This window comes from Alligator sinensis, unplaced genomic scaffold, assembly GCF_000455745.1.
Source record: "Alligator sinensis unplaced genomic scaffold, ASM45574v1 scaffold294_1, whole genome shotgun sequence".
Classification (NCBI taxonomy): domain Eukaryota; kingdom Metazoa; phylum Chordata; order Crocodylia; family Alligatoridae; genus Alligator; species Alligator sinensis.
Genome location: NW_005842305.1, coordinates 1,647,181 through 1,661,348, shown reverse-complemented (window position 1 = coordinate 1,661,348; position 14,168 = coordinate 1,647,181). Strand labels below are relative to the sequence as shown.

Here is a 14,168-nt window from a genome sequence, read left to right as displayed (position 1 = left end):
TTGAGACCCTCTGGGTCAAGATATGGGGAGGACGTGGCAAAAGGGACCTTACTGTAGCAATATATTACAGACCTCCACATTGAGATGAGGAGCTAGATCTGGAATTCTCCAGAGACCTGGAAGAGGCTACGAGAGCATGGGATATGGTAGTCATGGGCGACTTTTTAACTAGCCAGACATCTCCTGGGAAGAACACTTGACCAGATTTGACTGGTCGCATAGATTCCTGACCTGTATCAACGAGTTCTACCTGTCTCAGGAAGTATATGGGCCGACCAGAGGAAATGCCCTCCTAAATTTAGTTTTGGCCAAGGGGGATGACCTGGTGAGTGATCTGACAATAGAGGGTAACCTAGGCAGCGGTGACTACAACACTGTCACTTTCACTGTCTGTCATAGGGCTGGGAAATCTGTCAGTAAGGTACAAATTCTTGACTTTTAAAAAAGCTGACTTCAATAAGCTAAGGACTTTAGTAAGTGATGCCCGAAGGGATCGTGGACCACAGAGAAAGTGTGGATGAAGAATGATCATTCCTCAAGAACACGATCCTTTGTGCACAGAAGTTGTCCATACCTGTATGCAAAATAGGCGTGTCCACATCTGTAAGGGGCAGATTAGAAAAGCAAAGGCGGTGACCGAATTCAGGTTAGCAACCAAAATCGAGGATAATAAGTTCTTTTATAGGTATATGGGTAACAGGAGGAAAACCAATGGAAATGTGGGACCACTGCTCAATGTATCTGGACATCTGATCACGAACACCAAGGAAAAAACAGAACTGAATGAGTACTTTGCATCTGCATTCTACCAGTCAAAGAGTGATAGCTTGCCAAATGCAAATATGACATGGAATAATCACAGTAGGTCCCTACCAACAGCAGTGTAGAGCTGGTGAAAGAACAGCTAGAGAGACTGGGTATCTATAAGTTGGCAGGACTGGATGAGCCCTATCCGAAAGTGCTGAACAAACTAGCTGAAGTCACTGCAGGGCTGCTGGCGAACCTCTGAGAATATGTGGCGCTTGGGAGAGGTCCCAGAAGACTGGAAGAGGGCCAATGCTGTGCTCTTCAAGAAGGGGAGGAGAGAGGACCCAGGGAACTACAGGCTGATCAGCCTGACCTCAATCCCAGCAAAAATCCTCAAAAAATTTCTCGGGAAGTCCACATGTGATAAGCTAGTAGAAGGCAAAATTCTGAACAACAGCTAGCATGATTTTGTTGCAGGTAGGTCATGTCTGACTAAACTCATCTACGACCAGGTTACTCACCATCTGGATAAGGGAGACACGGTCAATGTCATTTACTTGGACTTTAGGAAGGCTTTTGACTTAGTGCCCCATGAGGCTCTCAAGGTAAAACTAGGGGACTCTATGGACTCAACAATTCAATGGTCAGATGAGTGGGGAAACTGGCTGCAGGGTTGGACCCAGAGGTTACTAATAGACGGATCTGTGTCGACCTGGCAGAAGGTAGCCAGTGGGGTCCCCCAGGGTTTGGTACTTGGACCAGTGCTTTTCAACATCTTCAATGATGTGGGGGTGAAAAGCGTACTGGCAAAGCTTGCAAATTCCCTTAAGCTGTGGGAAAGTGTGACCACAACTCAGGGTAGGCGGACAATACAGACAGACCTACACAGATTAGTTAGATGGGCTGACCAGAGCCAGATGCTGTTCAACACCTGAGAGTGTAAAGTGCTCCATCTGGGAAGGAAAAATCTGCAACAAACTTACAGGCTCAGTAGTGCTATGCTAGCGAGCACCATGTCTGAAAAGGACCTGGGGGTCATAATTAACCATAAAATGAATATGAGCCACCATTGTGATGCTACAGTTATCAGAGCAAACAGTACGGTGACATGCATCGACTGATGCATCTCAAGCAAAACTAAGGAAGTTATTCTCTCACTCTACTCAGCATTGGTGAGGCCACAGCTGTAGTACTGAGTCCTGTTCAGGGCACCACACTTCAAGAAGCATGTGGAGAAGCTTGAGAGAGTCCAGAGAAGAGCCACTTGTATAATTAGAGGCCTGAAGAACAAGCCATATGAGGAAAGGCTAACAGATATTGGACTGTTCAGCCTAGAAAAGAGAAGAAGAATTCAGGGGGATTTGGTGGCAGCTTACAAATATATCGGGGGGTGAGCATCAGGGGCTAAGCAAACAACTATTAACCAAAGCGCCCCAGGGAAAAAGCAGGAGCAACTGTCATAAACTAGAAGAAAGTTTCAGCTATAAGAATACAAGGAAAAACTTCTTCGTGGTTTGTGTGACCAGACTCTGGAATAGACTCCCAGTGCGGGTGATGCAAGCAGTACCCTGGGTATCTTCAAAAGGAGACTGGATGCACATCTTACCAGGGTTATTTGACCCCAGCAGTTATTTTCTGCCCAAAGCAGGGGGGCTGGACCCAGTCATCTCATGAGGATCCTTCAAGCCCTAAACTTCTGTGACTTGGTGAGGCTGCAGATGGGAAGTCTGTAAAAGAAAAGGTGTGGGGAGAATTGCAGCCAGAACCTCAGCAGATTCTGGAGGAGATGGAAGGGGGGCTGCAGCCTGGCACACTCAAGGTAGGCGTGTGCCAGGGTCTCCCTCCGTGGGCAAAAGGGGCAGCTGCAGCTGTTGGGGTTGTCCATAAAGTGTGCCAGGTGTATGCCCATGGAAATGACTCCATGGAGGTGCCACCAGCCAAGGTTCCTGGTGGCTCGTGAGATCAAGGTAGAATATAGGCTAGTCTGCCAGGGACCCCTGCCCTTGCCTGGGGTGTCCCGCCATTTGTTGTTGGGGTGGGACACAAGGATGGGATGATGGACTTTGTGGAATTGGAGCATATAGAGTGGACAGTGATGGACTGTTTGGAAGTGGACTGGCTTGGTGTCCCCCACCCTGCTGTGGTCGTGGGGAGGGGGGCACCATGGGGCCTGCTGAGGCAGTGGCCCCACAATGAGCTCCAGAGGGCTGGGGGACATGGGTCGGGGGGGGACGACATGCACTGCTCTGGCACAGGACTTGGTCAATGTAGGTAAATGCAGTGTGCGGCAGGGCAGCCTTTACCTCTCAGACTATGCAGCAGAGAGCATGCAGTATGGGCAGCTACATGGGCTGGACCAGCACAGAGGGATTTGCCCACCCCTGCCTACCATAGTCCAGGAGTTCTCTGACGCAAGTGATGTGGGCCAGGACCATCTTCTGGTGCACCCAGGGCACCTCAATCGGCAGCACCGCCAGCTGCAAGTTTTTCAGCAGGGTCTCGGCAAGGAGGTCAGCACCCTGGGTGGACTGTCCCTGGGGACCTGGAGATGGAAACCAGCCCCCGGGCCCTGAGGAGGTCAGGATAGAAATCTGGCAGCTTCTCCAGGTCCTTGCTTTGGGGAGGCCCTGTAGGTAGAAGAGCTGCCGGTAGTATCAGAACCTCTGAAGGCAGCAGAGGAAGGTACAGCCGTCCAGGCACTATGTTGCCTGGGTACCGGCGCCATAGAGGAGTCTCTGCAAGGCCTGAATGTGGAAGGTATGGATCTGGCTGTGGAGGAAGAATAGGCCTTGCCCACACTCCCGCAAGGGGAGGCTTGGGACACCTACAGAGACCCAGTGTGTCCCATCCAGAACTGGTTGTGACAGGAGACTGGGCAAGACAGACCTATGATCTGACCCAGTCAATGACAGTTCTCGTGGATAGTCATCGTTACCGGTCTGCTTGGAGTGACGAATGAATCAGCTTTTACTGTATGTAACTAGAAGCAACATTGTCTTCTATCAACATGTGATCACCCAAAACCTAACTTCTCTTTGGGGCAGAGGGAGGGCTGATGGCTTGGGTCTCCTCGGATATTGGGTTGAGAGCTGTCTCTGTTTCTCTAACTTGTACTAGCTGTTGCTAAATATCAGCTGAAACAGTGAATGTATCTTATGAGTTCCCTGAGCTCCTGCAAGGCCTGACATGTGAAATCTAACAGGAGAGGCTTCTGGGAAAATAGACTTATTATTGTTTATCTGTGCCTGCAGGGAAACTACTGCAATTCAAAATGGTGAAGGAGGAGGAGAAGGGGATTCCTGTGCGGGTTGCACTCCGCTGCCGCCCCTTGGTCATGAAGGAGATAAGCGAAGGGTGCCAGATGTGTCTGTCCTTTGTGCCTGGGGAGCCCCAGGTAAGGGAGTGTTTTCTCCATTCTCTCCTTACCCCAAAATGATTCTGTGGACCTCAGTGGAGTTTTCAGATTTGTACCACTGCAAGCAAGAGTTGAATTGATCATTGAGTAACAGCATGCAAATGGGGAAAGTAGCCCTCATTACTGGCTTTTATCTTCCCTACAGGTAATTGTAGGCAATGACAAATCCTTCACATACGACTATGTATTTGACCCATCAGCTGAGCAGGAGGAAGTCTTTAATACATCTGTTGCCCCTTTAATACAGGGCATCTTCAAAGGTGAGATTTACTGGAGTGTGCATAATTACTTTTAAAAAATCATAGCAAAGGTACAGGAGACTTTCATTGGGGTTTGGGATACCCCAGTGACATCAGAAGCTGCAAGAACAGCTAGTAGAAATTGCTTTGTTATCCACTCTAACCCTGCAGCCTTTTTTCAAAGAACAAGCTATTATGCCTAGAAATCTATCCCAGACTGAAGTGGTGAGAGCTACATCCTACCAACTTACTGCTAGCCAGGTTTTCCAGTGGATTCCCAAGGTGAATTGGATAGGTTCACTTGACTTTGAAAAGTAAAGATGGACTTGTTTTTTCAAACTTCATCTGAGGCTTGTGAGCTGAGGTACTGAAAAGGTGGTGGAAGGGTGATGGAGTGCTTACATGCTGTTTTTGGCGTCCTTAGTTAGAGCTGTGGAACTGGCTTGTATGAGCTGGGCAGGGATGCTGGTTTTATCTTGTACTTAAACGCTAGATAAGGTACCTGTTTTTAGTGGACCTTTTGTCCCTAGTGAATTGACTACATGTATGGTCAGTGTTGTGTAAACTGCGAGATTTGGCCTATTTCCACGGAGGCCTCTAGCTTTATGCTGAAACGTGCTTGAAATGCTCCTCTCCCCTTCCATCTATGTGTTGTCAGTCTCTAATTTTTCTTTCTTTGATTCCTCAGGGTACAATGCTACTGTCCTAGCATATGGGCAGACAGGTTCTGGAAAAACCTATTCTATGGGAGGCACTTTCACTCATGATCAAGAACATGAACCTAGTGTTGGAGTTATTCCTCGCGTAATTAAAGTACTATTTCAAGAAGTAGAGCGGAAGCAGGACTGGGCATTCAGTTTGAAAGTCTCATATTTGGAGGTAAAAAATATTTATGGTTTCTGAATATCTGGAATTTAAAGCCTCGCTTCATAAGAGTAATTTTCAACAAGTGTAATACCTTGGGCCAACAGGGTTTGTTTAAGCTTTAGGTCACATTTTACATGTGAGGATTGGCAAGAACTGGAACTAAGTTCTTTTTTTTTCCTTATTTTTGTTAATCAAACTTGCTTTTATGTAGCAAGTTAAATAGTCAGTCTCTTTAAGGTGGCACTTCAGTCAGTTGACAAGAAAGACTCTTATATCAGCTGCTAGACATAGTTCAAAGGACTTGTGGAAGCCCTATAGCAGATGGGACTGCATCCTTTTTTGCAACAGGCTTGCCTGCCATTAAAGCTAACATTGCACCTGTAATCTCTGGAGCAGAGCATGTGCAGTACGGCTGTGCGAAACTTTGCTGGCTGTTTCGTTTTGGGGCTGTTTCAACTTGTTTCAAGCTTGAAACAGTGAAATCAAAACAAAAGGAAGGACTTCGAAACAGCCTTGAAATGAAACGAGGGCAGTCAACATTTTGAAAGTTTCAAAACTCAAGCAGGGCTTGTCTGCAGGGAAACAGAAAGTAAGGAGAGGGAGGGGGGGAAAGACTGCTCTCGTATTGACTGTAGCTGGCCAGTGACTCTGGTCCTTCCCTGAGGCCCCTTCCAATTCCAGTGTTCTGGGGGAGGAATGGAAGAACTGCATAAAAGGCAGCATTGTTTGCACTGGCCTGCTTTCTGTCACCCATGTCACAAATTTTGCTTGTCAGCAGCGTGAGGTGCAGCTTCCCAGAAACCCTGGTACTTATCTCCTTGAAACCTGGCAGGCTTCATGGCCTAAGCAGAGGCTACCATGCCTGCAGTTTTCACCCCCCTGTGCCTTAACACGCACACAGTCACACATGTAACGAGTTTTACTTGTCAGCAGCCTGAGGTGCAGTTTCTCAGAAACCCCTGGACCTGTCTCCTTGAAACTTGGCAGGCTTCATGGCCTCAGAAGGAGCTACCTTCCCTGCAAGGTCCATCCAAATCGGGCAAGAACTGACAAAGTTATAGGCAGTTTCATGGTTCCCCATTATAGCCTATGAGCGAAACAGTTTTGAGGAAATGGAACAATGGTTTCAAAACGAAACTCGAAATGAAACACTGTCCTGTAAAAACAGAAGTCAAAACGAAACATTGCTGTTTCACACAGCCCTAATGGTGCAGAGTTCTAGATTAAAAATCTCTAAGGGAGACTTTATTTCCAGAGGGATGGACACAAATTGAGAGTCGTCTCAAGGCCATGCTCTGCTTTCTGATGCTTAGGATGATCACACTAATAAGACTCCTCTTATGTAGAGACCATGGGCATAGAAAAGAGAAGCAAATGTGTAGAAACAGAACTGCCTCTCACAACAGCAAGACCAAGTAGATGAGATGGATGCTGTCTCTTGCAAAATCAGATTGACCTTCCATTGTCCTGTGTACTGCTTGTCCACTTTGCTCAGTACTGCTTGTTCTGAGCTGCTGTTCTAATATCTTCAGATCTACAATGAGGATGTCCTCGACCTGCTATCTCCTGTGAGAGAGCGATCTTCTCAAATCAGTATCCGGGAGGATCCCAAAGAAGGCATTAAGGTGTGTTGTCAAAGGTGTACGTACGAAGGGGTAGAATGGATGGTATTGTGCAGTCTTGCCTAGCCTTTAGTAATTCAAAACTGCTGTTTGCAAACTCAAAAGGTGACAACTATGCCACAAAGTTTTTGGCAAGAATGGGCCATAGAGATTAAAGCAGTGTATAGAACAGGGGTGGCTAAAATGCGGCCCGGGGGCCAGATACAGCCCACCAGGCTATTCTATCTGGCCTGCGGGGCCCCTAAAAAAATTTAGAAAATTTATATTTATCTGCCCTGGGCTGCCTGTCACGCGGCCCTCGATGGCTTGCCAAAACTCAGTAAGCGGCCCTCTGCCCAAAATAATTGCTCGCCCCTGGTATAGAAAATATGCCCTTTGGAGCAAAGCTGAAATGTCTGGGTGTGAACTCCAGGGAAGCTTGTGCTTTTGATCATTCAGTCTAAACCTGGTCTGTGGCTATAAAAGAGCTTTTGTCTTCAGCTCTGGGTAATGGTCATGCTTCCATAATAGTATATAGTTTGCTGTGTGCCCCACATACAAAGTGTTTCCGGTTAGATGGTATCAATGTTGTTTTAGTTTCACAATACATTGTGATCGCACATCACTTTCAGTAGGTTTGCCTCTGGTAAATGGGGGGCAGGTCTCATTAACTGCAGTATCCATTTATGTGGACTCCTAAGCAGGAAGTTAGCATGGCTGGGAAGCTACTAGGGCAGTCCTTGTAGTTTGAATCCCCTGGGCTTTGCTCTCACATGATTATCTGGTTTTGGATCTTTGTCTGTTAGTTGTAATTTGCTGAGAAGTCAAAAAGCAGAACTTTAGTCTGCAAGTTGTAAGAATGAAATTGCATTTTCTTCTTTGACATAGGTAATAGGGTTAACGGAACAAGAAGTGGCCTGTGCCCAGGATACGGTATTCTGCCTGGAGCAAGGAAACAATTCAAGAACTGTGGCCTCCACAGCCATGAATTCACAGTCCTCACGGTCCCATGCAATCTTCACAATTTCCATTGAGCAGAGAAAGAAAAGTGACAAGTGAGTTGAATGATGGCTTCTTCTGGAATCCAGTAACCTTCACTTAAGGAATGTGCTTTTAAACCCAGTGGATCAGTTGCTTGTGCACTTGCATGCTGGCTCGGGGATCTAACTATCCTGTTTTTGCCACAGGAATAGCAGCTTTCGCTCAAAGCTCCATCTTGTAGATCTTGCTGGCTCTGAGCGGCAAAAGAAGACCAAAGCTGAGGGAGACAGACTAAAGGAAGGTAGGTAAAGGAGAACTAGAAATTTCCTTGTGATTGCAAGTTTGAGCTTGTCACATCTGAAAAGAGCAAAATACAATACATTGTTCTGGGCCCTAACTATGGGGAGGTGATCTGGTCTCTTGTGTGGAGGTGTATATTCCCATTCTGGCCTTCCAAGGAATCCAGCAGAAACAAGGGAAACAAAGTCCTGTTCTCCTCAATCATCCTCTTCCCTCCTACATCTGAAATGTGAGGGGAAAAGGAAACTTCCCCAATCACTTTTGTTCCTTTTATCCATTAGGGGGAATGAGGCTTCCACTTTGTTCAGTGAAACTTCAAGCTTATTAGGGGTGGTCTAGCAGAAGTTGAGGCAATGGCTAGGTACAGACATTCAAAAAGCCTGAGCCTGAATTGATTTAATTGTGTGAGACACCTGTCACCTGTTGCCTGCTCACGGCAGTGCCAGGCATTTTAGGGTGGGCTGCTGTGGGCTAGTTGATGCCTACGCCCCTGGACCGCGGGGCCAGGATGGACCATGCTGCAGCAGTCCATTGCCTCCCCCTGCCACTGCCCATGCCCCTGGTCCACAGCAGCCCACCCTGAGCGCCTGGCACCATTGCGAGCAGGCAGCGGGTGACTGATGTCTCACCTCTGTCTACTGCAATGGTTTGCTCTGCCACTGCCATAACCCCCAGGAGAGGGAGGGGAGTGGGAAGCCGTGCTCTAGCTGCAGCCCGCCTGCAAACTGCGGCCCCTGCATGGGGCTGTAGGTGGCTGGGTGCTGGCCCCTGCCCCCTAGGGCCACCACAGCCTGGGCTGCACTGCTGCAGTGGGAGACAGCAGTGATTCAGGTTCTGTGATTAGCCCCAGCTCCCCCCCCACATCCCCTTCCACACCAGCAGCCAGGTCACATGCCCCCTTCCCATAGCTGGACCTGCATCATCCTTGGCTGCCGCTCACTGCTTCTCTGAGAGACTCAGCCCAGATGCTGCAGCCCAGGCCCTGTCCCAGGGGATCTTCAGCTTGGGAAGGAACCAGCACTGTGTTGGTGCCCATGCCACTCCCCACTTCCCCTCGGGCTACTGGCATCTGGCCGCCATGGCCCTGGGTGCACAAGTGGAGCCTATCTGTGCCTGGGCTCCCCCACCTTCCCCCGCTTCACTGCGGGGATTAAACCTTCCCTTCCCCTCAGGCTACCAGGGTTTGGCCATGCTTCTACTCCTGCTGGAGCAGTGAGGTTGCGTGGCAAGGGCTGCTGCTCGCTTCCAAGCAGACCTGGCTGTACTCCAGAGCAGGGTTTTGCACCCCCACCACCATCTCAGCCAGCTGGAGCAGTGATAGTGCTCCAGCTAGGGAGGAGAGGGGTGAGGCCAATCCTGCTTGGCTGAAACAAATGGCCCAGCTGAGTGCTGCAGAGCATGCTGGAGGACTCTGACTTAACTTAAACCAGGAAGGGGGGGGTCTGAGACAAAAATTCCATAAACCAGTTTGACCTCAATCAGTTCAGTCTGATACTACATTCAACCAGGTTTATTTCAAACTGGTTTTGGTCATTTTGAAACTGGTTTATGTGCATTGAACTTCTGTTCTGTTACAGGTTTAAACCAGTTTCTGATCACCTAAACCAGTTTATATGCAACTTCTGTCCGTAGCCTTAGAGGTTGTCTTGCAAGGTGTTCCAAGAGAAGTTGTGTAGGCAGATCCAGAACTTCTGTTTTTTTCCTGTTGTGTTTTATTTATGGTTCTGAGGCTGAGAGATCAGGACCCTGGAATGGGATGGACAGTGTCTTGGATAAATAAGATTATCTGAATTTGTGATGGAAGTTCAGAACAGATATAAATCCTTAAGCTTTCGGGCATCCAGAATAGTAGCTGAAAACGAGCTGTTCTGTAACTACCCATTGCAATCTTTATTTCAGATCAGCTGGGCTTGACCATTGGTAGAGACAACTATTGGATGGTTGGTTTGATCTATGTGGAGTTTATATGTTCAGTGCTGTGAAATTGGTAGGGAGATATGGTAGGAGAGAGGCAGCCAACCTGCACCTCATTGATCACAAGTGTCACAGGCAGCCTTTCATGTGTGTCATGCAGCCTATAAGGCAATGGAAGGGGATCAGAGGGGTATATAGGGGGGGTGCAGGGCTTGCCTCATGGCCTGCCTGCCAGGAAATTTCATCTCCTCTGGGGTAGGAGACGAGACAAGTTTCCCAACCTTGCACAGTAGCTGACAACTGCACCAGGTTTTTAGAAGAAAGACATCTCTGATGTAATGGTGATACCTGAAGAAAAAATGCCAAAACTTTCCTGCCTGCCACTCTTGTTAAAGGCTTGTAAATAGCAAAACAAGCAGTCACTGCACGTCAGTGGTATAGAGCATGTGCAGGGGAGAACAGTGCTTATTGTTGGATTAGTTAGAAGAGCCAACAGGATGAGACTGGGTACTTTCTTTTGACTAGGGCCAAGTTACCCTAGTCATGGGAAGCTGAGCAGCTCTTTGAAGAACACTGACGTTTATGACCCTGCTCTCTTGCCAAATGGCCTTCTGCAGCGCATTGGTGTTATAACTGTGGTCCCAGTTCTTTTCATTCAAGCTAGAGGAAGAAAACAGTGAGACCAGATACCAGTTGCCTTCTGGGAACTGAAGTTTCTTTTGCGGGGACTGAGCTTTGTTTTCTGGCTGGGTATAGAAAACAGATTTTAGATGTTCTCACTTTGAGATTTATTTATGTACAGGAATCAACATCAACAGAGGCCTTCTGTGCCTGGGAAATGTGATCAGTGCTCTTGGTGAGGAAAACAAAAAGGGTGGTTTTGTACCCTACAGAGACTCTAAATTAACACGGCTGCTGCAAGGTAAGAGCCAGATTTATGGTAAATTCTAAATCCATGTGAAACTTGATTGGCAAAGACTAATAAACTCAGACTTTGTAAGCCTCCAGGTCAAGTGATGTCTCTGCATGATTGTATTTTGTGCCTTTTTTTTGCTTTCTCTCCATGGCCATTAGACTTGCTGTACTTTTGATACAGTACTTTCTCTCTGAAGGGGAAAAAACCTTTTGAAACCTAAGGGTTTTTACACTAAATTACTTGCATCTGGGATCAAAAACAGTAATATGCTTCAAGTCACAACTCAACAGGTGCTGCACAGTGTTATGACCAAGGATCCAGGTTTTCCATTTGCTGCAGGAAAACTCGGATTTTTCCTTTTCACACAGAAAAACACGGATTTCTCATTTTAAAGGGAAAATCTGTAATTTTCTCCTTTAAATGGGAGAATGTAGAATTTATTTTATTATAATGATTGAGGCACTTGCAGGCTTACAAATTTCTTTAAAATTGTAACAAACAATATTTTACTGATCTAAACTGATATCTAATATATATAGTGGTGTTTCATTTTAATTGTAGGAAAACATGGATTTGGGGGTTTTAATGAAAGAATTCTGGACTTTTTATCAGAGAATTTCTGATTCTTAAACAAAGAAAACCAGGATCCCTGGTTATAACAGACTAAAGTTAAGGCATTTCGTAGCATGACCTTTGGCATTCACAAGCTTAACTGTAACTCTGAATTTTCTGAGTGTATAATGCTTGTCTAGGATAGTGATGACATAATTTAATGGCATACCCTAAATTACTGACCTGGACCCTTGATTTTTGTCTTAATGAAACTCTAGTCTGGGAAACAGGAAATAATGCATTTTATTGAATGAGTCTGTTTTGTGAAATGTAAGCATGCAGGCCATTTTTAGTAGTATTTAAAACCTCTTAGAAGGAGCCATAGTTTAAACCCATTTGAGAAGTCTGGGCTGTATAGAACCATCAGTACCATTCTTGGAGATCATCATTGATAGTGCTCTGAGTTTGAAACCAAAAAAGTCTTAATGGGTAGCTCATATTAAGAAAAAACTTTCTCAAACTGCCAGAGGATGAGTTTTGGATGTCTGTGAAACTTCTGCTTGCTATAGGGAAGCTGGTGCCATCAGAAGGAAGAACACTTGAAAAACTGATAAAGGATGCATGTCAGGATGGGCATTCTATTTGGGGCTTTTTGATGTCTATTGGCGTTTGGAATTGGGATCCAAAAGAGTCTGTTTTGAGCAAAGAATAGTTTACTTTCTTGGGCTAGGGCAGGAAGTAGAGAAGTTGAGGTTCATACCAGCAGCAGTAAGCTGAGAATGCCACTTGTAATTCACCAGGTAACACTTCAAAAAGCATTAGTCAAAATTCATCCAGTGGAGGATTATGTGGGCCTGATGCAGGCCATGTTGAAATTTGGTAATACAGCTCTGGACTTCTTACTACTGTCCCACTTGGCCATTCTTGCTGCATCTTGAAATGCAGATATCCTGTCCATTTCTGTTTTCTTCAGATTCCTTGGGTGGCAACAGCCACACACTTATGATTGCCTGTGTGAGCCCAGCAGATTCCAACATGGAAGAAACTTTAAACACTCTTCGCTATGCCGACAGGGCAAGAAAAATAAAAAATAAACCAGTTGTCAACATTGATCCACAGACAGCTGAGTTGCATCATCTAAAACAGCAGGTATTGGGCTCTCTTCTAGGTCGGGTGGGGTTGGGGGAGAGGAGGCATGTGCCATGTATAGCTAAAGTAAGCATTAATTCTCTTGTGGCAAGGTTGAGAGCTAATCTGCCTGTTGAGCTCACTGATCTGGGGCATGATGAAGGTAGAAGCACTTGTTTTTGATCCCCAGCAGTCTCTGTAGCTTACATGCAGCATAAGCATGTTACAGGTGTGAATTCATTTTTCTTGTCCTCTCTTTCAGGTGGCTATTAAAGGTCATGGTTCGATTGCAGACAAGTGTCTCAGTTTGTATTTCTCTTACACTGTGTGCTCCCCTAAAGCACAGTCACCTTTAGAGTGAACAGTGGCAGTTAGCTAACGTTCCACAGCTGTGCTTCACAAACTTAAGGGGTGTGAAGAGAGTCCATAGGTGATCAAACCAGAAGAAAGCTCATTGGCCAAAATAAATACAGTGGTCAAGGTAGATTTTTAGACAGACTGTTGAGGCACGTTAGGGCCGGTGGGGAAGTTAGCACAGAGTTTACAGGGCACTAAGTATTCTGTGCCAGTTCCTTGTCTAGACTTTGAAAACAGAGTGAGCTACTTCATGCCTGCTGCATGTCTGTGGGGAGATGCCAGAGTTTTTCATGCTGCAAATTCACATCCTAGCTTTGCTGTCAATGTCCTTTTAGTGCAAACCTTTAACAAAGAGGTGGTCTGATGTTGATCCTGCAATATGCATGAAAGGTGGCGCTCGTCCTTACTGTAACACTGAATGTTGGTTTAGCATGGATGGAGAGAGAATACATCCCCTTTTGAATTCTCACTGCTTCTTGAATCCACCCTAAGGACTGTGTTCATGGGAGGTAGATTTTGAAGTTGGTAACTGTTTCATTGTCCCCTAGGTGCAACAGCTCCAGGTCTTGTTGTTGCAGGCCCATGGAGGAACGCTCCCTGTGTCTATCAAGTAAGAACAGTAGACTTAGTGCACTAAATATAAATGGAGACTGTCTGCCAACCTGAGATCCTTGGTTTTTTCCCTGTTGTACAAGAAGCCCCAAACTATTTGTTCTCAATGAAGTATTAACTTCTGAAGTACCTGGCAAGTTTGTTGTCATGCTTGCTGCACCAGTGGTTTATTTGTAACCTGAACCACCCCTCCACTGTAGAAGAAAAATAAGCATAAAGATACCTTATCTCTACAGATTTCCCTCAATTTATGCTGTACATGCGTTCCCAGAGAACAGCGCATAAATTGAATTTGCATAAAGTGAACTCACTTTACAATGTAACAAATAGGGATAGGTTCCCATGGCAGTGAGGGAGGGAGTGAGGCTGGGACTAGGGAAGGGGCAGGGGGAGGGGTGCCACTCCCAGGGCTGCACAAGGCAGCAAAGCAGAGGGAACAGAGTGACACACACCCCAACCTTGGCTATAGTGGCCCTGGGAGCGGCCAGCGCCAGCTGGGCTGCATTGTGTTTCACCCCTCCCCACTCACCCCTGCCCCT

At 46.5% G+C, this 14,168-nt stretch overlaps 1 protein-coding gene across 1 annotated transcript in view; it reads left to right on the top strand.

The window, feature by feature from the left end:
- Positions 1-3,998: 3,998 nt before the first annotated feature.
- The window catches only part of KIF4A (kinesin family member 4A), a 26,125-nt gene continuing 15,955 nt past the window's right edge, over positions 3,999-14,168 (top strand). Inside the window, exons 1-9 of the mRNA XM_006028345.1 lie at positions 3,999-4,141; positions 4,308-4,422; positions 5,090-5,280; positions 6,801-6,893; positions 7,758-7,924; positions 8,057-8,151; positions 10,867-10,986; positions 12,506-12,681; positions 13,566-13,627. Of these exons, the coding sequence (XP_006028407.1) occupies positions 4,019-4,141; positions 4,308-4,422; positions 5,090-5,280; positions 6,801-6,893; positions 7,758-7,924; positions 8,057-8,151; positions 10,867-10,986; positions 12,506-12,681; positions 13,566-13,627 (1,142 nt within the window). The 5' untranslated portion in view covers positions 3,999-4,018. The remainder of the gene's footprint in view (positions 4,142-4,307; positions 4,423-5,089; positions 5,281-6,800; positions 6,894-7,757; positions 7,925-8,056; positions 8,152-10,866; positions 10,987-12,505; positions 12,682-13,565; positions 13,628-14,168) is intronic.